The sequence below is a fragment of the Anabrus simplex genome, chromosome 6 (genome assembly GCF_040414725.1).
Source record: "Anabrus simplex isolate iqAnaSimp1 chromosome 6, ASM4041472v1, whole genome shotgun sequence".
NCBI classification, from domain to species: Eukaryota; Metazoa; Arthropoda; class Insecta; order Orthoptera; family Tettigoniidae; genus Anabrus; species Anabrus simplex.
The window spans coordinates 342,595,044-342,618,211 of record NC_090270.1 but is presented as its reverse complement, the minus strand read 5'-3'; the positions used below and the strand labels follow the sequence as shown (position 1 = coordinate 342,618,211).

Sequence of the window (23,168 nt, the reverse complement as noted above, 5' to 3'; positions counted from 1 at the left end):
AGTATTCACAATGTGATAAGTAAACAAGGTGTAATTGAACATCAGGTCAGAGAGAACGCTAGTCATATTGATGTATGGAAGGCAGATGTATTACAGAGGGTTGACGAAAAGATTCAATCAGTCAGGTCCTCAGGTGATGTTCAGAGTTCTAGCATACAAAGGCATATTATTAAGGAAATTGAGCTGCCTAAGTTTAATGGTAAGCAGTTTAACCCTCTGGAATTTCTCAAGGTAGTGGAGAAACGTTTTACTAGGAGCTTGGAAGAAGGTGTGTTAGAGTGGGACTTGGTAGATGATATGTTAGCAAGTGCGTTTACGGGTGAAGCTAGGAGTTGGTATGATGTTTATAGAGGTCATATTAAGGGTTTAAGGGGATTCAGGGAGTTGTTTATGGATAAGTTTTGGGATGAGGAGATTCAGGGTAGGGAAAGAGATAGGATTATGGCTGGGAAGTATAAGGGTAATGAGGGTATTTCTCGTACGGAGTATTTTCTTGTGCACGTGGCTATTAGTCAGAACTTAGAAGAGAGTTTGCCAGAGCAGGATAGTGTTAGGAGGATGGCTAGACATTTTAATGAAGATATTCAGTTGGCCATGTGCATCCAGCAGGTTAAGACCATTAAGGGAATGGAAGGGCTGTTGCAACGTTTCGATTCTTTGGGTAGGCAGGTAGGACATAGGAGTGTGGGGGAAAATAATCACAGGAGAGGAGTAGCATTTGAAAGTAATCGTAGGAATGGGAATGACTATAGCAGAAGGGATCAGGGTAATGGGAATAGGCAGGAAGAAACCAGGATTAATTTCAGGAATCAAGATAGTAGGAATTTTAATTCTAGTAATCAGTCTAGGGATTTGAATGATAGGGGGAGAAGGGATGAGAGAGGTAATAATAGTGGTAATCAGCAGAATCAGAATTTAAACTCCAACGGGATGTCCTAAATAGGTCCGTTAGGAGATCCCCACTTGATGTGCAAATCCATGTTATCAGGGAGGCTTTTGAGATTGATGTTGGTAAGGATTTGTTGTGTGACCAGGATAGTGCTAAGGAAGGTGGTTCGTCTGAATTATTGATCAACCCAGCTATGGAGGCTACCATATGGGGTGTGAAGGAGAAATTGCTTGTAGACTCGGGGAGTCATAAGTCTTGTGTAAATTTTAAATTTTGTGAGGAAGCTCGTCGCAGAGGTGAGATTATTGAGGAGATTCCTGTGAGGAACACATTTATTATCACAGCAGCTGGTGCTAAGAGTAATCGTATTCGTAGTCAGGTTATTGTTCCTATTGAGGTTGGTGGTCAGACCATGTTGCAATGTTGTCTTGTTGTGCCTAATCTGGTATATTCCGTTATACTGGGGAATGACTGGCTATCTGAAACCAAGTGTGTGATTGACTATGATACTGCTGTTTTGAAATTTCTTGTTGGTGAAGAACGTAAACCGATTAAGCTTAATTATCAGGTGGATAGGAGTAGTTTTGTGCTTCATTGTAGTCATATTCAGGTTATTGAGGAAATTGTTGAGGATGAAGTCGATGTTAAAGTTAATAATGCAAGTATCAGAATTAATGACAGTATGGTATCGGAAAGTCAGGATTTGGTCAGTGAGGTGGAGAAAGCGGTGCGACAGACATGCCTGGAGGAGCAGCAGAAGAGGGAACTTTTGAATGTTTTGATGGAGAACAAGGAGGTGTTCTCTGGTGAATTAGGGTGTACTACTGTGTACGAACACTCATTTGATATTTTAGATAGGTCTAGTTTTAATAGTCCTAGATATCCGATTCCTCATGCTCATGCTCAGGCGGTACAGGAAGTGATACATAATATGCTTACAGGTAAGATTATTGAGCCTTCCTGTAGCAAGTACGTTAATCCTTTGGTTGTTATTGGCAAGAAGGATGGGTCTGTGAGACTGTGTTTAGATGCTAGGCTTATGAACCGTCGGATAGCTGAGGATCAGCAGAGGCCTGAGAATATTGAGAGTTTAGTTCAGAGATTTGAAGGTTGTCATTGGTTTACTGCGGTTGACTTGCGTAGTAGTTTCTGGCAGGTACCATTACGGGTGGAGGACCGGCCTTTTACTGCTTTTCTCTATAAGAACAGGTTGTTTTAATTCACCAGAATTCCTTTCGGAACCAAGACGTCGTCATCAGGGCTTATTAGAGCCCTATCTATTGCACTAGGGCCGGACACAGAGGAATTCACTACGTGTTACATTGACGACTTGGTCCTTGCATCTCGTACATTTTCTGAACACATGACACACTTACGGAGTGTTTTTACAAAATTAAGGGAAGCGGGCTTCACTTTGAAGCTATTTAAATCTAATTTCGCAACGCATCAAATTAGTTTTCTGGGGCACACCATCAATCGGAACGGGGTCACACCACAGGGGGAGAAACTGGACAGCATCTTCAATGCTAGCACCCCACGCAATGCGAAGCAGTTAAGGTCCTTTTTAGGTCTCTGCAATTATTTCAGGCGCTTTGTAATCAGATACTCTTGTTTAATTGAACCTTTCCGCGAGTTATTAGTAAAGAATGCGAAATGGAGATGGAACCATGACCTCAATGAGGCATTTGTGCGCCTGAAAAGTGGATTCCGCCAAGCTGTCACGCTGAAATTTCCATGTACTGAGAAGCCTTATATTGTAATGACGGATGCGTCTAATTCAGGTATAGCTGGTGCTCTCTGTCAGCGTGATGAACAAGGTAATCTAGGCATTGTTTCCCTGGCAAGTCGAGGACTTAGCACAGCGGAACGGCGGTATACTACGAACGAACAGGAACTTTTAGCGATTGTTTATTCTTTAGAGAAATTCCGCATTTACGTTTTAGGCCATTCTTTTGAGATCCATACAGATCATAATGCTCTTGTCTTTATTAAAACGTGTAAGTTAACCTCCAACAGGATGTCACGCTGGATTCTGGCGATACAGGAGTATGACCCTAAAGTTGTTCATGTTAAGGGTACTGATAATGTGTTAGCTGACTATTTGAGTCGGAATATTTCTGTGACAGCTGATGAGGTCAGCACTGATTTTAGTGAGAATATCTTGGTATGTGCTGATAAGTATGACGAATGTAGAGAGGAGAGAAGGAAACTCTCGAAGATGAAATTGGAACAGGGACAGGATGAGGAGTGTGTGATATTTTATTTGAGTTAGAGGCTGCTGAGCCTGACACTATTGTGGAAAAAGGGAATATGAGGTATAAACTTCTGAGTGGTTTAGTAGCTCGCATATGTCATAAGGATGTATGGAGGGTTGTAGTGCCTCAAGCCTTGCGGAAAGACATGATTTGGTATTTCCATAAGGAATTAGGTCACTTTGGTGCGGAGAAGGTATTATGTGCAATTCAGTATCACTTTGTGTGGCGCAATATGGGTAGACAAGTCCGTCAGACTTTGGCTACTTGCGATGTGTGTCAGAAGTGTAAACACCCAAATAGGTATATGCACGGGCCGAGGCAGGCTGTGATAACCGAGGATATAGGTGAGTTACTGTGTGTGGACATCTATGGACCGTTGGTTAAGTCTAGGTATGGCTACCGATATATATTTGTAATACTTGACTCGTTCTCTAAATTTGTTAAATTATACCCACTTCGGAAGGCTTCTGCTAGAGGATGTGCCAATGCAGTGAGTAAGTATTGCGAGGAATTCGGTAACTCTAGGAGGATCCTATCCGATCACGGCTCACAGTTCACTTCGAACATCTGGAAGAAGACTCTACAGGACAGAGGTATTCAGGTAACATATTCGTCTATAAGGTTTCCTTGTGGAAACATGTCTGAGAGAGTCATGAGGGAACTTGGACGTATGTTTAGGACCTATGTAAGTCATAATCATAGCTCTTGGTATGAACATTTAAGTAGGATGGAAAATTGGCTCAATGTCACAAGACATGAGAGTACTGGTCTTACACCCATTGAGGTGCACTTTGGGAGAAAGCCTGATTTTGAGTTGGCCAAGATATTGAGGTTGGAGAGCGTGGAGGAGGTTCCTCAGGATCTATTTGTACAGCTTGCTAGGGAGAAGCTGGTTAAGTCTGGTCAGAAACGTGCTAGGATAGTTCAGAATAGGTGCTCTGATAGTTTAGAGGTAGGAGATGAAGTATTGTTGCGAGTGCCTCACCCATCTAACGCTGAGGATAAGACCATGTCTAAGTTTTTTCAATTGTTTAAGGGTCCTTTTATTGTTGCGAGAAGGATAGGGAGGTGTGCATATTCCTTAATTGATGCTAATAGGAAATGTATTGGAACTTATAATGTGTTCAATTTGAGGAGATACCATCGGGATCCCTAATGTTGTATATTGTATATTTGATGGGTAGTTTGAGGAGCTGTCCTTGGGCCATCAGCCACCTGATTTGTGTTGTTTTGCCAACATTTGCATCTGTTGGAAAACAAAGGGGGAGTATTGTAACCTGACAAACCCCGGTCAGATATTATTATTATTATTATTATTGTCATTATTATTATTATTATTATTATTATTATTATTATTATTATTATTATTATTATTATTATTATTATTATTATTATTATTATTATTTATTCATGTGTATATTTCATTTATGTGTGTATTTAGCCGTCGCGGCTTAGTAACTCTTTTTGGAACTCTCGTTATTATGGATACTCTCTATATTTTATTTGGGACTAGTGTGTTTCGATCACTCAGTTTATCTCCCGGTTGTGTACGTGACGAGTCTCCGAGCGGGGGTTTACGTGTTGACGGAGCTGAGGTGGAAAATTCCAGGAACTGGGCTATTTTAAGATGCTGTTGTGTTGGCTTGGGCTAGTGTGGTGCAAGCACGCGTCGAGAGTTGGAAGTTGCAGCTTGCAGTGTGCAGATGTGATACTGGTGGTAATCGGAGAGGTGTTTTGTACGAGTTGTGGGAAGATGTCCCATGCCATGTTGGGAGTTCGAGATCTGCTGTTGAAGGAACCAGGGAGAAAGATGCTGGAGTGTAACAACATTCTATGGTTATGAATGTTAGCCATATATAATTCTACGGAGAGTCTACGTAAGGTAACGTGTTGGGCCTTTTCAAACTATACCAACGCCATCAGCAAAGTGGAGTCCATTCTTGAAAAATGAGTCATGACTGCGTGTGAATATTTTGCGTTGCGGAATAAACTGAGTACCAGTTATTGAGAGAGAGTTATTTCATAAATTAAGACATTTATTATTTATATCAATATTCTCTTTATTTTGTTATATATGTTCAAGGGTGTATCACGACGAGCTCTGCTCAGATTTCTAGGTAAATACAGGTTTAATTGACTAAGTATATTGTATGAGATTAATATATATTCTGTTTAATTTCTATGGGTGGGGGAAATTACCAGATGGACTCCTTTTCCAATATTAATTTTTTAGGTATCAAGTGATTCAGATCTCCTTGTCACAAGGCAACGACCCTGAAGATGAGTTTCAACAGCCGGCAAAGTTTAAGAATTATTTATTTGTATATTTATGGCTCCCAAATTCCATTAGTCATTATTATTTATATTTATATTTAATAGAGAGATTTCAGTACTTGTTTACAAACAGATGTCTGGCAAACATCACATTTGATCAGCAGACCCTCATAACAAGTTTTAGCATACTGTACTGTATATGATAATATATCACTAAAATTAATCTTAATTATGTCCGAGGTCGTACCCAGGATCTATTTCTGGAGGAGGTTACAATTTTTTGGCAGGGGGAGAGGGGTGTGTGGCTTCCAAAAATCAAAACTATAGGGGCAAATAAAAACGTTATATTTTAAGTTATAAAATAGATTTTATTGAATAAAAAAGTATTCAAACATTTTTGAGCAGTGCAGTACCTTTTATGACTCAATGGGCTAAGTAGAAAGGTCAGTTCATAGTGGTATAGTTGCATCCTGGAGATAGTAGGTTCGAATCCCGCTATCGGCAGCCCTGAAAATGGTTTTCCGTGGTTTCCCATTTTCACACCAGGCAAATGCTGGGGCTGTACCTTAATTAAGGCCACGGCCGCTTCCTTCCAACTCCTAGGCCTTTCCTATCCCATCATCGCCATAAGACCTATCTGTGTCGGTGCGACGTAAAGCCCATAGCATAGTGGTATAGTAGGTGCTACACCATGTACATTCAGCATAAAACAAAACGTTCTGTCGTTTGTTTATACTTTTCACTATACATTTTAAAATGCTTATAGGTTTGATACATTATTGAAAAATCTTCTATCAGCTCAATAACATGAAAATATGTTTACTAAAAGTTTATTGTTGAAATTAAGAAAAGGCTCTCCGAGAATCATATTTTTTATTTAATATTTGATCCCTGTTTAAATTTTAGGCCTATATGAATGTTTTAAATTTCCAACTTACATTTACAAAGTTGTGAATTTTAACATCACTTCATAAAAATCCTCTTTATTTCACTCTTTGACAATATTCTGAATTTTGCAAAGTAAGGTACTTATAGCCAAAATATCTTTCATTGACAACTATTAAAATATTCTCCTTTTTTGTACTTCGGTAATGTTTTTTGACTGATTTATATTATCATTACCACTTTATTCTTCAAGTTTGTCCATCATGAATGTGTAGATGAGGAATTTTTATTTGCCTTTTGACATCATTTTGTAAGGGATAATTTATTCATAATCTTTTTTGAGATTTTAGTGTAAATGTATTTAGTAATAAATATATTTTAAAATGGGAATGACTTATACTTTTGCTCCTACAGAAGAAAACTTTGGTAAGGAATATATAATTTTTTATCAATTGTGTACACAAGTAAATGTGTAGGTATATAATTCAGCAAACAAATTTTTTTTGCTAGTGGCCGCGCCGACGGAGATAGGTCTTATGGCGATGATGGGATAGGAAAGGCCTAGGAGTTGGAAGGAAGCAGCCGTAGCCTTAATTAAGGTACAGCCCCAGCATTTGCCTGGTGTGAAAATGGGAAACCATGGAAAACCTTCTTCAGGGCTGCAGACAGTGGGATTCGAACCCTCTATCTCTCAGATGCAAGCTCACAGCCGCGCGCCCCCAACCGCACAGCCAACTCGCCCGGTGCTCAGCAAATTTAAGTATCAGTTTACTTCTACTTACATGAGTATACTGATGCATAAAATCTGTTTAAAATCTCTTCATCTACATACTCCAGTAAACTATAACAATTAACTCAAACAAATATAAGTTATACCAAAATACAATCATTATCATCATCATCATCATCATCATCATCTGGAACATTTTCAAACCACAAAATACAATAATGTTTATAATTGTTATTTATGTATTTTTAAAAATTATTATTACAGTGCACAAATTGTGCATTAATTAAAGAGAATCAGTCATACGGAACTCAGTGAGAGTCTTAGTTAGCCTTTAGCATTTAAGAATATGACAAAAATAACAGTGATTATTGCAGAGTTCACACAAGCACATGTTACTTGGGTGGTGGAAAGACTTCAACTTGGAAACCCTGTGATGGAATTCATGTACAGCCATTGAGGTCACAAGTGTCGCAGCGCCTGGTTCGTATCTGCCCAAGTCTTGTTCACCATTGCTTCAGTGGAGTAAAACTCTAACCAGATTTCTTTCTTCTTCTCTTCCCTCTCCTCCAGTAGCCTCTTCCAGCTGTCAGTTGATGGTAAGGAGAACTATAGTCTGAGTCTCGATTAGGAATGGTTCTCCGACGAGTTCGTAGACGAGCCTTGATCTTGTGTATTTATATACACCCAATGTCGTCTTTAGATAGCGAGCCTTGACCTTTTCTAATGGCTTGAGATCATTTTTTGTCAACCTTTCCCAAAAAATCTCTATACCATAAGTTAGGATAGGAATTATTTTTGCATCAAATAGCATCATAGTGGTCTACAAAGATAATCTAGTAAGATATTTAATGCTGTATATTGCTTTAATTTCCATTATTGCTCTTAGTCTTATGTGCATTCTATAAGAATGTACTGTTGTCAGAAGGGTTAAGCCAAGGTATTTGAAGTTATTTACAACTCGTTATGGGTCATGCTTAAAAGTCAATACATCTTGAGGGGAAGCCCACCTTCCTTTCCTAAAGTAAAGTCTTTCTTTCGTTGACTTCTAGTTGATTGGATATTGTCCAGACCTCGAGAGCATTTAATGCTTACTGCACTTCAGTGATCTCTTCTGAACCTATTACCATGTCATCAGCATATAATTATATTCTCACATTCTTTGATGATTCTCTTATCGCTTGAGCAATGTCATAAGTGGTGATGTTAAACAACAGAGGCCTGAGGGGGTCCCCTTGCAGCATGCCATTAGTCTGAGTAATCTCTTTTGAAGTTGTTATATTGTCTGATATTATGTCTCCGTTTCTCCCCAGCATGTTATGAACCAGGTTAGTGAGAACTTTATTTTTCCTCAACTAGTGTATCAACTTTAGAAGAGATGATGCTCTGGTTTACAGTCAAATGCCTTAGTGAAATCGATGAACACAGCATGAAATTTTCCCTTCAGAAGTCTGATAGAATTTTCTGTCATCTAGTAACTTACTTATTGCCTATGTAGTATTTCTACCTCTTCTAAATCCAAACTGTTCTTCTGGAATTTTCTTGTCTATTTCCTTGTTTAGTCTTTCCGTTTCAAGTTTTTCTTAACAAGTTCAATAGGTTGTTCTCCAAAGCAATCCCGCTGTAAGAGTTAGGATCATGTAAATCACCTTTCCCTTTGTAGAGTATCTTTATTATGGAAGTTTTCCACGCGACCGGTATGTCCCCTAATTGTAGACATAGGTTCACGAGATTTGTGAGAGATGGTAGGATGATGTCCACGGCTATCTTCAGGTGCTCACTATAAATGCCATCTGGCCCTGAAGCTTTCCTATCTTTTAGGATTATTATGTTTTTGTGTATCTCCTCTTGTGTAAATAGTACGAAGGCTTTGTACTCTGTTCCATTGGATTTCTTCGAGTAAGCATATGAGGAATTTTGTTGGTTCAGGATCTTGTTGAAATGAACCTCCCAGATGTTCATGCCTTCTTTACCAGCAGTTTGTAATTTCCTAGGTCTCAGTACTAAATAAGGATCCTTCATTGCCTCCGACACCAATCTGTTGGCTTGCAATTCAGTGTATTTCGCATACTCTTTAACAGATCCTTATATTTCTTCCTGAGATGGCTATAATTTTCTATATCTTCAGACTTGTTACTTGCTTTTGCTACATGTAGAGCATGTAGTACCTGTTTTCTTTGCAAGTAGCAAGCTTGGCTGAATCAATTCTGTGATCTTCTTTTTTTTAACTGTTGTAGTTGCAGATTTAAGGAAGGTTTCTAATGCAAAAGCTGCAGACTTTAAATCTTTCTTCAGTATTATGTTACTTACATCATCAAGACTGCTCTTATCTTGCTTTAGAATGTCTTTATTTAGAATCTGAGATGTAGGGTTACAGAATTTTATCGTATCATTTATGCTTGACTGACCCATTACCTTCAAACTCATTAGAACTGGACAATGTTTCTTCAAAGAATATTCTGTGACTCTGTAATCCATTTGATGCAATCCGGATCCTTTAAAAAATATCAGATCAATCATACTACTTCCATTATGAGAGAAATATGTCTTATCATATTCCTGATTGACGAGTGTAAATCCTTCTTCATCCATTTTCGGAGCAGCTCTTCTATCCTATAATCGTTCCTGTCCAATCTGCAGTTTAAGTCTCCTGCTACCATTGTGTTGTTTGATGAATCTGTCTTTGATAATGCTGACATTATTGTAGCTATTATGTCCTCAATTGGAGTTAGGGGCTTGACGTATAGTCCAGTTATCTCTCTGATTCAAGTATCATGAGGTTCACATCTCTATATACACAATTCAATTTTCCAGCAGAAGGCTTATAGAAGCAAGCTAGACTCCTTATTGATCTTCCTCTTGGACCTTGTGTTATGAAAATCTGCTCAGAGTAGAAGCCTGGAAGTTCGATCATATTAGTTGTTAGGGTTTCTGTTATGATTAGTATGTCTTGATCATCAAAAAGATTTCTCAGGGCTGAATCCAGAGTGCTTTTTATCCCTTCTACATTCCATAGGAGAAGGTTAATCCTCAAACCTTGCCACTTGTCTTTGCTGTCAAAAAATACAAAATCGTCTGATTAAGACCCCTTTTGGCCCAAGGCTTGGAACAGTTATCTTCTTAAGATCGTTCAGAAGGATTCCGACTTTAAAAGCTTTCCTTGAACCTCTTGACTGCAGCTGTTCATATTCTATTGTCTCTGTTAGATGGGATTCTAACTTTTCTTTGGAAGCACTCAGTGTTAGTCGTCCTATGTATAACCAAGCTCTCTTTGGTGCGGCTCTAATTTCTTGATCCCCTGATTCGTCGTCGTCCTTAGATGGGAATTGTTTTGTTCCTGTAACTATTGGAGACTGAATTGGTGACCTGATTACGATTGAAGACCTCTGGCCTAGATGAGTTGTTGTTATCATTGACACTGTCATCATGTGTTTCAATCTGGTGAAATTAAATCAACTTCCTACTACTACTGGATGAAACTTCATCTAAGCTGGAAATATTTTCCTGATGATGAACCAAATCAAACCCCATGACAATACAGCCTCAAAGGGCCATGGCCTACGAAGCGACTGCTGCTCAGCCCGGAGGCCTGCAGATTATGAGGCGTCGTATGGTCAGCACGATGAATCCTCTCAGCCGTTATTCTTGGCTACCGAGGTCACCATCTCACCGTCAGATAGCTCCTCAATTGTAATCATGATGGCTGAGTAGACCTTGAACCAGCCCTCAGATCCAGGTAAAAATCCCTGACCTGGCCGGAAATCAGTTGCAGCATTCACACTCGATGGCTTTGTCGGCACTGTTTACTGTCTTAGAACAAATATTACATAAACCTGATTTGGCCATCATCTCTTTGATGAGAGGAGGTTACTTGCTACGATGTCACATGTCACACTAGATTTTCTTGACTTTTAATAATCGATGCTTGGAATGTAAATATAAGAAAGATACTGAGGGACTCTCTGCAAATCATTCACTTCCATCTGTACCTGATTGACATTTCTCCCCCACTAACCCTGGGAAAAAAAGAAGATAACAGCTTCAACGATTAAATTTTCATTTCTTGATATTTTTAAAGTCCATTGAAATTGAAACTGTATTCCGGATCCAAATGGTCACCCTCATTGGAGGACGGATGATTTATTTCTTTAATAAATCTCGCCCTTATTTCTTGAATTAGATTAAAGGAATTAAAAGAGCGGAGAGTTTAGAGTGGTATAGCATTTAATATCATAAATTGCATCACTCAATCGATTCGGCATTTAAATGTTAAAATACTTTACTCCGAAACTTGCATTGTTGTAATGGCGGGGTCTAGTGATACAAGCTGCACACGCAACATTACTGAATGTGTGAAGCACTACATTTTTTTCACATGGAGTATTAGAGCATACCACATAGTACTACGGTATTTTTATAAATAGAACTAATCAACTGCATTTTTGATCACTTATCAAATTCTCTTTATTTGCAAATGAGGTGTCTACCTTGGTGGCAAATGGTACACTAAAATACATTATTGTCAAGCACTGAATATTAAATTAACAAGATAAGAAAATTTTCCTATAATACAATATTATACAATTTACACTAACAATTTTTTCTATTAAACACACAGCTCATCCTTAATAAATTTATATTGTTTACAAAATTCTACTTATAATATCTCCTGTACTACTTACAAATATAGTCAACTGATATACAGTATGTGGAATTACTTCAAATGATACTATACAACTGGTATAAGATTAAACTTTACATTGCATTTATTTACTATTTTTTTTTTTTTTTTTTACCCATTCTGGAACCTAAGTAGCATAACGACCTGCTGTGTCTTAACCAGAGCCCATTTTGCCACCACTTTTCAGAGTTCCTGAAGGGCCTTCACAGCTACCGTAGCAGTCCCAGGGCCCTCGAAGTCCCCACTGTACTTCACCCCTACAGGCAGTCCCCTACTTTGGCTGTCCAAACTCCTTAGACTAGGGGATGGAATTAATTTTTTCACACCATTTTTTTTAATTTACAATAACCTGCACTGGTCAAATGCCCTCTAACACTTCATTTATTTTCTCTATTGCTGTTTATTCTCTTCTTGAATATCTGTACAGATTTTTGAAAAGGATCAAACACTACCCCTGGTAAACTGTTCCACTCCTTCACACCCTTCCCAATGAATGAAAATTTACCCCAATCGCTTCTGCTAAAATTCCTTCTAATTTTATATTTGTGGTCAGTCCTGCCGATATAATTATTTTCCAACTGAAGCCTCACACGGATATCTCCCCATGCTTCTTCTCCTGTATAGGCTCTATATAATCCTATAAGTCTAGTTTTCTCCCTTCTCTCACTTAAAGTTTCCCACCCAAGTTCCTTTAACATTTCTGATACACTACTCTTTCTCCTGAAATCCCCTGTTACAAATCTTGCTGCTTTCCTCCGCACACTATCTATTTCTTTTATTAGGTATTCTTGGTGAGGATCCCAAACACTGTTTGCATATTCCAATAATGGACGAACCATACTCAAGTAACTTTTTTCTTTTAACTCTTTGTTGCATCCTTTAAGTAGCCTCATTATGACATGTAGCGATCTGTATGCTTTCCCAACAATGTCATCAACATGACCCAACATGACTTATATACACAAGCACAGTTAAAAAAAAAAAATAACTCATAGCACTTATCACTCTTAAAATGCACTATTTCATGAAGAATCTTCTTTTCACACTGGTCATCTGTTGACTTATCACACAGTCGGACTTAACCAAGAACAACCCTTTCTTGAGAATTGTACTTCAACATACATCATATTTTATGTATTTTATAATAAATTTTCATAAAATGTGTGGGTCTTTGGTAATGTTAAAATAAGTAGATTGTGAGATCATGATTGAGCAATCATTTAATAATGAGTTAACTGGTAGTCGTAACGATATGATGGTGAAACTTGCGATGACTGATTAAGATTTTAGACTATCTTCACATCATTCCTCCATTTATTTACTGTAAAAATGAGCTATTGGATGGGGAAAACAAACAGAGATAAAATGAATACATACATACATACATTACATTATCATTATAGACTGTTATGCCTTTCAGCGTTCAGTCTGCAAGCCTCTGAGTATTTACTAAACGTCGCCACAATCCTCGATTTGCAACTAGTGTTGTGGCCTCATTTAGTTCTATACCTCTTATCTTTAAATCGTTAGAAACCGAGTCTAACCATCGTCGTCTTGGTCTCCCTCTACTTCTCTTACCCTCCATAGCAGAGTCCATTATTCTCCTAGGTAACCTATCTTCCTCCATTCGCCTCACATGACCCCACCACCGAAGCCAGTTTATGCGTACAGCTTCATCCAACAAGTTCATTCCTAAATTAGCCTTTATCTCCTCATTCCGAGTACCATCCTGCCATTGTTCCCACCTGTTTGTACCAGCAATCATTCTTGATACTTTCATATCTGTTACTTCTAACTTATGAATAAGATACCCTGAGTCCACCCAGCTTTCGCTCCCGTAAAGCAACGTTGGTCTGAAAACAGACCAATGTAAAGATGGTTTCGTCTGGGAGCTGACTTCCTTCTTACAGAATACTGCTGATCGCAACTGCGAGCTCACTACATGAGCTTTACTACACCTTGATTCGATCTCACTTACTATATTACCATCCTGGGAGAACACACAACCTAAATACTTGAAATTATTGACCTGTTCTAGCTTTGTATCACCAATCTGACATTCAATTCTGTTGAATTTCTTACCTACTGACATCAATTTAGTCTTCGAGAGGCTAATTTTCATACCATACTCATTGCACCTATTTTCAAGTTCCAAGATATTAGACTGCAGGCTTTCGGCACAGTCTGGCATTAAGACCAAGTCATCAGCATAGGCCAAACTGCTTACTACATTTCCACCTAATTGAATCCCTCCCTGCCATTTTATACCTTTCAGCAGATGATCCATGTAAACTATGAACAGCAAAGGGGAAAGACTGCAGCCTTGTCTAACCCCTGTAAGTACCCTGAACCAAGAACTCATTCTACCATCAATTCTCACTGAAGCCCAATTGTCAACATAAATGCCTTTGATTGATTTTAATAATCTACCTTTAATTCCATAGTCCCCCAGTATGGCGAACATCTTTTCCCTTGGTACCCTGTCATATGCTTTCTCTAGATCTACGAAACATAAACACAACTGCCTATTCCTCTCGTAGCATTTTTCAGTTACCTGGCGCATACTGAAAATCTGATCCTGACAGCCTCTCTGTGGTCTGAAACCACACTGGTTTTCATCCAACTTCCTCTCAACGACTGATCGCACCCTCCCTTCCAAGATGCCAGTGAATACTTTGCCTGGTATACTAATCAATGAGATACCTCGATAGTTGTTGCAATCCTTCCTGTTCCCTTGCTTATAGATAGGTGCAATTACTGCTTTTGTCCAATCTGAAGGTACCTTACCAACACTCCACGCTAATTTTACTACTCTATGAAGCCATTTCATCCCTGCCTTCCCACTATACTTCACCATTTCAGGTCTAATTTCATCTATTCCTGCTGCCTTATGACAATGGAGTTTATTTATTATCCTTTCCACTTCCTCAAGCATAATTTCACCAACATCATTTTCCTCCTCCCCGTGAGCTTGGCTGTTTGCAACACCACCATGATGATTTCCTTTTACATTGAGAAGATGTTCAAAATATTCCCTCCACCTCTCCAGTGATTCCCTGGGATGTATTATGAGTTCACCTGAATTACTCAAAACACTGTTCATTTCCTTTTTCCCTCCCTTCCTAAGATTCTTTATTACTGTCCAGAAAGGTTTTCCTGCTGCTTGACCTAGCCTTTCCAGGTTATTCCCAAAATCTTCCCATGACTGCTTTTTGGATTCAACAACTATTTGTTTCGCTCTGTTTCTTTCATCTACGTACAAGGCCCTGTCTGGCTCAGCCCTTGTTTGGAGCCATTTCTGATAAGCCTTCTTTTTAAGTTTACAAGCTGCTCTCACTTCATCATTCCACCAAGATGTTCGCCTTTTCCCACCTTTACACACAGTTGTTCCTAGGCATTCCCTTGATGTTTCTACTACAGCATCCCTGTATGCCACCCATTCACTTTCTATATCCTGAACCTGCTTACTGTCTACTGTTCGAAACTTCTCACTAATTGTATCCATGTACTTCTGTCTAATTTCCTCGTCCTGGAGATTTTCTACCCTTATTCGTTTGCAGACAGATTTCACTTTCTCTACCCTAGGCCTAGAGATACTTAGTTCACTACAGATCAGATAGTGGTCTGTATCATCGAAAAATCCACGAAAAACTCGTACATTTCTAACAGATTTCCTGAATTCAAATTCTGTTAAGATATAGTCTATTATGGATCTGGTAGCCCTAGCCTCCCATGTGTAGCGGTGAATAGCCTTATGCTTGAAGAATGTATTCGTAACAGCTAAACCCATACTAGCACAGAAGTCCAGCAAACACTTCCCATTCCCATTAGCTTCCATATCTTCCCCACATTTACCAATCACCCTTTCGTATCCTTCAGTTCTATTCCCAACTCTCGCATTGAAATCGCCCATTAGCACTATTCTATCCTTGCTGTTGACCCTGACCACGATGTCACTCAATGCTTCATAAAACTTGTCAACTTCATCCTCATCTGCACCCTCACATGGTGAATACACGGACACAATTCTAGTCCTAATTTTTGCAACTGACAAATCTACCCACAACATTCGCTCATTTACGTGCCTAACAGAAACTATGTTGCGTGCAATGGTATTCCTGATAAAGAGCCCTACCCCAGACTCTGCCCTTCCCTTTCTAACACCCGTCAAGTACACCTTATAATCTCCTATCTCTTCCTCATTATCTCCCCTTACCCGAATATCACTTACTCCTAGCACATCCAGAAGCATCCTCTTTGCTGACTCAGCCAGTTCTACCTTCTTTCTTCCATCAGCCCCATTAATATTGATAGCTCCCCATCCAATTCCATTTCGTTCGCCAAGTTGTTTCCAACGAGTCCCTCGCCTGTCAAATGGGAGTGGGACTCCATTACTCCCATAGGTCCGAGGCTTGCTTAAAGTGTTCTGAGCTTGGTAAATTCATGAAGCAGGATGCTGCCCTACTTGCACATAGTCCAAGTGAGGATCTCTCCTCTAACGGGTTATGGACCACCGGTGAATTGTATAGTCCTAGCCGCCTGAGCACAGGGAGGGCCACGACTCAGAATATGTCTGAGATGCCCACTCCCATTCCATAGCAACTGGTATCCCGACTCTCAGGACCACTTACTAGGCCACTCAGCCGTTGCCCATGGTTCACGAACTAGGACGTGACTACAGTAACCCACAAACATGAACCATATGACAGGAAAAAGTCTTGTTGGGTTTTCCTCAAAATTTCTGTGCCTCTGAATGTGTACGCATCTACTGAATTTTCCTCGCACCAGCGGTTCGTTTTATAAGCTTTATTTGCATGCTTCTGAGTCAGGGTTTTATACTTTTAATAATAAGCTGACTCAGGCAATGCAGTCATTCAAAGGAAAATTCTAAAAGCTGAAATAATTTGATTTAGTGATCCCCGTAAACTATTTAAATTTAAAAATAATTAATTTCATTTATAGATATGAGTGTGACTGCTATTTGGAATGAAGTCAAGTAGGACTGAGGCTAACAAGTATGACAATGAAAAACTGGAAACTACAATGTTGTTTAAAGAGCAAATTGGTTGTTTGGATTTGTCACTGTAGACTATGAAAAATGCCTCTAATTTCTTTATTTCAAAACTGGAGACAAAGAACTGTCACAAATTTTTAGGCTTATAACCATTCAAATATATAGCCTAAGTATTTCAACATACTTCAACACTATAACCAAATACAGCAGAGATAGAAGTTTTGAACTTATTTTAAATTAACTTCCTCATAACAACCGTCCCTTACCCGCCGCAACACCACCCCCTACCCCTACCCTCCAACCCATATGTCCTGTACTAACATTAGTTTTAAAATCAACATACATACATTATCATTATAGACTGTTATGCCTTTCAGCGTTCAGTCTGCAAGCCTCTGTGAATTTACTAAACGTCGCCACAATCTTCGATTTGCAACTAGTGTTGTGGCCTCATTTAGTTCTATATCTCTTATCTTTAAATCGTTAGAAACCGAGTCTAACCATCGTCATCTTGGTCTCCCTCTACTTCTCTTACCCTCCATAGCAGAGTCCATTATTCTCCTAGGTAACCTACCCTCCTCCATTCGCCTCACATCAACAAAGATTTAATTATGTGCTTGCTTTAATGCTTTTTTATATATGCTTTTGTGTATGCAGCTGATGATGATTGCAAAGCGTTCAAAACATGTACTGCTATTTTTAATGATATAAATTGCCCAAGGCAAAATAAAATAAGGTATCGATTAGGTGGAAAATATTTTTCATACGAAACCATTAGATTATATTACCGATACGGCTATGAAGTGGATAGTTTGTAAGGTTCATACCAGGCGAATGACATGGCTACAACAGCCGTTGAAACTCTCCAGAATGCTCCTCAAACCAATTCTGGACAACTTGGACCTGATGACATGGTGCATTATCCTGCTGGAATATCTCATCGTTGTGAAGTCCATGGAGGGCTGCAAGTGGTCACCAAGCAGTTCAACAATGCAATCTCTGGTCAATATGTTCAGGTGGATTAGCAGATCCAGCCCATGCCATTACCACCAGCCAGTATGGTGCCTCATTGACAACTGGAATCCATGGGTTCATGCGGCCCTGGACCATATCCAAAACAACTGGAACAATGACTCATAAGACCAAGCTAGTGTGACCAGTCCTCCCGAGTCCAATTAGCAATGTCACGTGTCCAGGTGAGACACTGTGCACGGTGTGAAGGGCACTCTGGTAAGTCTTCTGCTCCCATATCCCACTAGAATGCTGCACTTACCTGCTGGATTTGAGTGTCGCTTGTCTGTTATCAGACGCCGCTATTTGCGATCATTAAGCATCCGTGATTGGCTACTGCGCTGTTCACTGTGGGTTGTAATGCTTTCCATAAGGTATTCCCGATACACACGTGACATATTCGATTGAGGAGTTAAATCAAATACAGTAGAGACAATATGCGACACTTCTGGATTTAGCCATGTTAAAAATGGGAGACAATTTGCAAGTGGCACTCCTAGTGGCGTGATCTGAAAATTAGCGCTAAATTCAAATGTCAATGGAAATCGATAAATAAATTACGTCTAGAAAGAAAGTGTTACTAAGATATTAACTTCAAAGATGCTAAAGCAATTCTGGATAAATAAATGAAAATTTATTTAACAGGTTATTTTTAAAGACTGAAATTAGACATATAACCAAGATGTGAAATGGACTGCTGTGAAAGGCCTTGATTTTTCATTTATGCATTACTCTTTTAGCTTTAGTATTCCTACCTGAACTTTCATGGCTAGATTTGTCTTTTTTCTCATTTAAAAAACATTGTATCATCACATTAAGACACCTGTCAATAAAATTTTCGGCACATACCTTACACACACATGATTCAATGAATTGATTCAATGAATTTATATTTAAGAGCTGGACGATTTTCCTTTTAACTTGAAGCCTACTAACAGAAAGAAAATCTATAAATTTACCCTCAAGAACATTCAAAATTTCCCTATAAGCAATACTTGCCATTACATTAGGGTAAAGCAAATTTGCTTCATCATATTGTTTCAACAAAATATGTACATTTCTTAAATCAACCATATTTCCTTCAGTGCTTGACAACGCATTATGGCATTCCAAATGGGGTAACTTGGAACACAACCAGCCACACACATATGCATATGCATTTTCTTGAATTAAATAAAAACCTACAGATCACACTTACAATAACACATCAGTATTGAAGGTTAACTGCTGCACTAAACAATAAAATAAGATTATATTTTAAAACAGTTAAAATATGGATCGTGCAGATCAGAAATGTTGGAAGTTCTATACAAATCTCTTTGTAACTGGAAGCATATCTATGCACACACAATGTTTACTTACATTTTCTTGTCACAAGGGAAACGGAAGAAAGACCACGAATCCTTCTGCACTTCATAGTCATCAGTAACTACCCTCGTGACAAGAAAATGTATGTAATATTTTGTTTGCATCTATATTCTTCCAGTGACAAAGAGATTTTTATAGTACGGTACTTCATAATCTTCTGACCTGCTCGACCCATATTTTAACTGGCTTAAAATATAATATGCATATTTTATTGTATAGTGCAGCAGTTCCTTCAATACCGAAGTGTTGTTGTAGGTGTGATTTGTGGGTTTTGAAATGTCACAGAAGTGATTTGGATAATGTGTACAAGAAAGAATAAGAATTATAAGATCTGTTCAGATCATTTCCAGGCCAGCGACTTTAAAAATCCTCGACTATACAGCCAAGGGTATGTTACATGTTTACTCTAATTGTATGTAAATATTCCTCAAAGCATCACTATCGACAACATTTTCATACTTTTCTTTCTTTTATCCCTCTTCTTAGATTAAAGCCGGGATTTTATAGATTTTCTTTCTGTTAGTGTGCTTCATGTTAAGAGGAAAATTGTCCAGCTTTTAATTGTTAATTCATTGCATCGTGTGTGTAGGGAATGTGCCGATATTTTTATTGACAAGTGTCTTAATGTGATGATACAATGTTTTTTAAATGAGAAAAAAGGCAAATCTAACTGTAAAAGTTCAGGCAGGAATGCTAAAGCAAGTAAAGTAATGTATAAATGAAAGATCAACCCATTTCACAGCAGTCCATTTCACATCTTGTTTATATGTCTAATTTCAGTCTTTAAATAATGACCTTTCAAATAATTCTTCATTCATTTATCCAGAATTGCTTTAGCAACTTCGAAGTTAATATCTCAATAATACTTTCTTTCTAGACGTAATTTATTTATCCATTTTCGTATATGCACTTCCATTGATACCGTATTTGAATTTAGCGCGACTTTTCAGGTCAAGTCACCAAAAGCGCCACCGTCGAATTGTCTGCCATTTTAAGAAGGCTAAATCCGTAAGTGTCGCGTATTGTATCTACTGTATTTGGTTAAATGTCCGCACAACTTCGACAATGGAATGTTCCTTTTGTCTGGCCCCCCACTATCATGCTCCGTTTGAAAGATGATAATTCACGCCGCCTTTTCACGACCAGCACAGACGGTGTTTACACTCCCTCTCGAGAAGTCAGATCACACTTGATACAAGTCTGTGCACTTCCAAGACGTTGCGGTACGGTGGCGCCACAGACTATTACCTTTAAATACTGCTATCCCATGATATTTGGCATGTACGGTACTGTAAAATTCCGGATTGGAGCCATGGACAACAATGGTCGTTAGCCGCATGTCCTATAGGCCTAACACTGTATGGAGAATTGCTGACTGACATTGTTATGTGATGTTTTCGTAAATGTGCATACTGATAGCTCTACTGGCATACGATTGGAAACGTGTAATAATACTGAAAAAAAAAAAAAAAGAACGAGAGATTGTAGAAGGCTACACCGTGATAATCCTGACATTTGCTGTGACCTGGGATCGAATACTCTCTTCGGGTTGAAGTCCTATCGAGGAGCGTGTCTTAGTCTGCCTGAGTATGAAATTGTGTTGATCGTTTATATCTCAAGGTCGCTATATCAGCCGGTTCACCATCCCATTAAGTCGGAGTCAGCGCACACGCAAGTAGGTATCGCGGCGAGCTACAACTTATTTAAGCTCAAATCAACAGATGGTCAAGTACAATAGCAAGGACGAACGACCTGGACTTTACTCTATTCAGTGACGCAACGAACAAAGTTGTTTGTGCATCTATCAGACACAGGCCCTGTGTTACGTATGTGTCATTATTTCATTAGTTTCCAAACTGAAGCACAATGGATGAAAAAATATCTGACCTGTCGACACCGCCTGAAACTGGAGTGAGTATTTATTTAAATAGCCTACATTTCTATTAGGCCTAACTTATTTTAATTCCAATGGGGTTTTCTTTCCTGTGCGTTGTATATTACAAGGTTGAGTTTCGAGAGCTCGTTAGGGAGCTGTCTATCGTCTTATCCACGTGTTTTTGTCAGTTTAGTCAAGACTGCGGTATCTTTCAAAAAATGAATAACCGGTAGGCCTGTATGATACAGTATGTATAATCTAAACATTGTAATAACTTATTCAATCTACCACCACGTTAACGTCTCGAAATAAATATAATTCTAGTGCGGTACAACATGCAACGTCGTCGTTTTCGGCTGTCACAGTGAGTTGTGAGTGTTAACGTGTTCTTCCCGCCTAGATTGCGCTGTGTGCGAACTCCAGCCCGTCAATGAGACAAGTATAGATGCTATCATCGCAATTCTGTCGGCTCCCTGCAGGTCAAACACGTGTGTGTGTGTTTTTACAGCTTATCGCAGTTATTTAGCTCTGGAAAACTTAAGTGATGCTCCGGATATCATTTAAGGGAGCTATCTTTATCCTAAACAAGGTGTTGGCTCCCCTACCGAAAGACTGAGGTTCGAATCCTGGTCGAACCGGGGTTGAGATTTTCATCTCCTAAATTACGTGACGTCAGGAAGACATCCGGTCTCTTTGCCTTATCCTTACGACTTCACTCCAAATCGGTCCAAAGTTGGGTCGATAATAATGTCTGGATTAAGTCTGCATGCCTGGATTACAGCGAGTGGCAGTGTCCGACTCCTGATCGCAAGTCCGTGGGTTCGATCCCGGCCGAAATAGTCGATTTTAAGGGTGGCCGAATGTTTAGGCAGGCTGCCTAGATGACACCATTTCATTTCAGAAGATCCGCCCAGCCTATACAATTATTATTATTATTATTATTATTATTATTATTATTATTATTATTATTATTATTATTATTATTATACTGCATATCCCACACCTGTGGGGTCGCGGGTGCGAACTGTGTTGCACATGTGGTTTTGGACGTTTTACGGCCGGATGCCCTTCCTGACGCCAACCCTATACGGAGGGATTTAATCACTATTGCGTGTTTCTGTGGTGGTTGGTAGTGTAGTGTGTTGTGTGAATATGAAGGGGAAAGTGTTGGGACAAACAAAAATACCCAGTTCCCGAGCCAGAAGAATAGGGATGTAGGCAGAGAAAGTTCGCGCCAGACAGCGCTCGTGTACTACTGGGTAAGCGCAAGGCGATCGTCTTATGTTTCCCCCAGTCAGCTGCAAGTGTGACCGAGTTTTCTGAGCTAAAGCCGATTGTATCTTCTCTAATTTTACTCCAAGACTATATTAATTAATTGTATAGGTATATCCCCTAGAATATTTCGGACGATTTTCAGCGTTTAAGCCTTAAACAGATGCAAAATGAGCTACGGACCAGAGGCGCTAAAACTAGCGGGAGGAAGGAAGAATTAGTACAGCGGTAGTAGTTAGAAAATTCAAACACGCTTTATTATTCAAATAATAAATAGGATTCAGCATGCCTTTTTCTGAAGATTACAATTACTTGAGTATTGTACATTGATAAATATATAAATGTACTTCCACAAGACTTAAATCATAAATAGATATTTAAACACGTACTTGCTCCCGTGGCTTATAGACTTCGAATCATGCATTTTTTTATAGGTTGATGGCTTACATGAAACTGAAGATACAGCCTTTGTCCACCACCAAAGGCATGTGAATATTCCTGAGTTTCCCAGTGCCGGTTTGTTTGAATATTTAACCATCAACCATAAGGTGACGATCACTATCACAAATTTGCATTTGATGGATTATTTCGTATTTAGAAAATCGGAAATAGATGGAGCACCTGTTTCCAACTACGAATCATTGTGTTATGCTAGATACAGACTTTTCAGTGAAAAGTTTGTTTTGTTTATAAAAGGTTAATTTCAATCGGGTGAAATTATAAAATGCAGTGCTGTGAAATCCGAGTTCACAAAACATAAGACCTATAATGTGAAGCTTATTTTAGGAGTATCTGGTGACATTACAGGAGGGGAATGTGAACGTTTTTCTGGAGCAGGCCCCAAGGCATGTTGTAAGAATATTGCTGCTGTAAGCTACGCATTAGAGCACTTCCCCAAGACTGGTATTATTTATTG

At 39.0% G+C, this 23,168-nt stretch overlaps 1 protein-coding gene across 4 annotated transcripts in view; it reads left to right on the top strand.

The window, feature by feature from the left end:
• Positions 1–23,168, top strand: part of LOC136875357 (probable peptidoglycan muropeptide transporter SLC46) — a 175,403-nt gene that overhangs the window by 34,803 nt on the left and 117,432 nt on the right. For 2 of the 4 annotated variants that reach the window (XM_067148901.2, XM_067148899.2), the window contains exon 1: positions 20,676–21,015. The exons of 1 other annotated variant lie outside the window; for it this stretch is intronic. In XM_067148901.2, coding sequence (XP_067005002.1) covers positions 20,971–21,015 — 45 coding nt within the window. In that variant the 5' untranslated portion in view covers positions 20,676–20,970. Of the gene's footprint in view, positions 1–20,643; positions 21,016–23,168 lie in introns of those variants that run through there. One more of the 4 variants, XM_067148902.2, reaches the window with a different exon arrangement.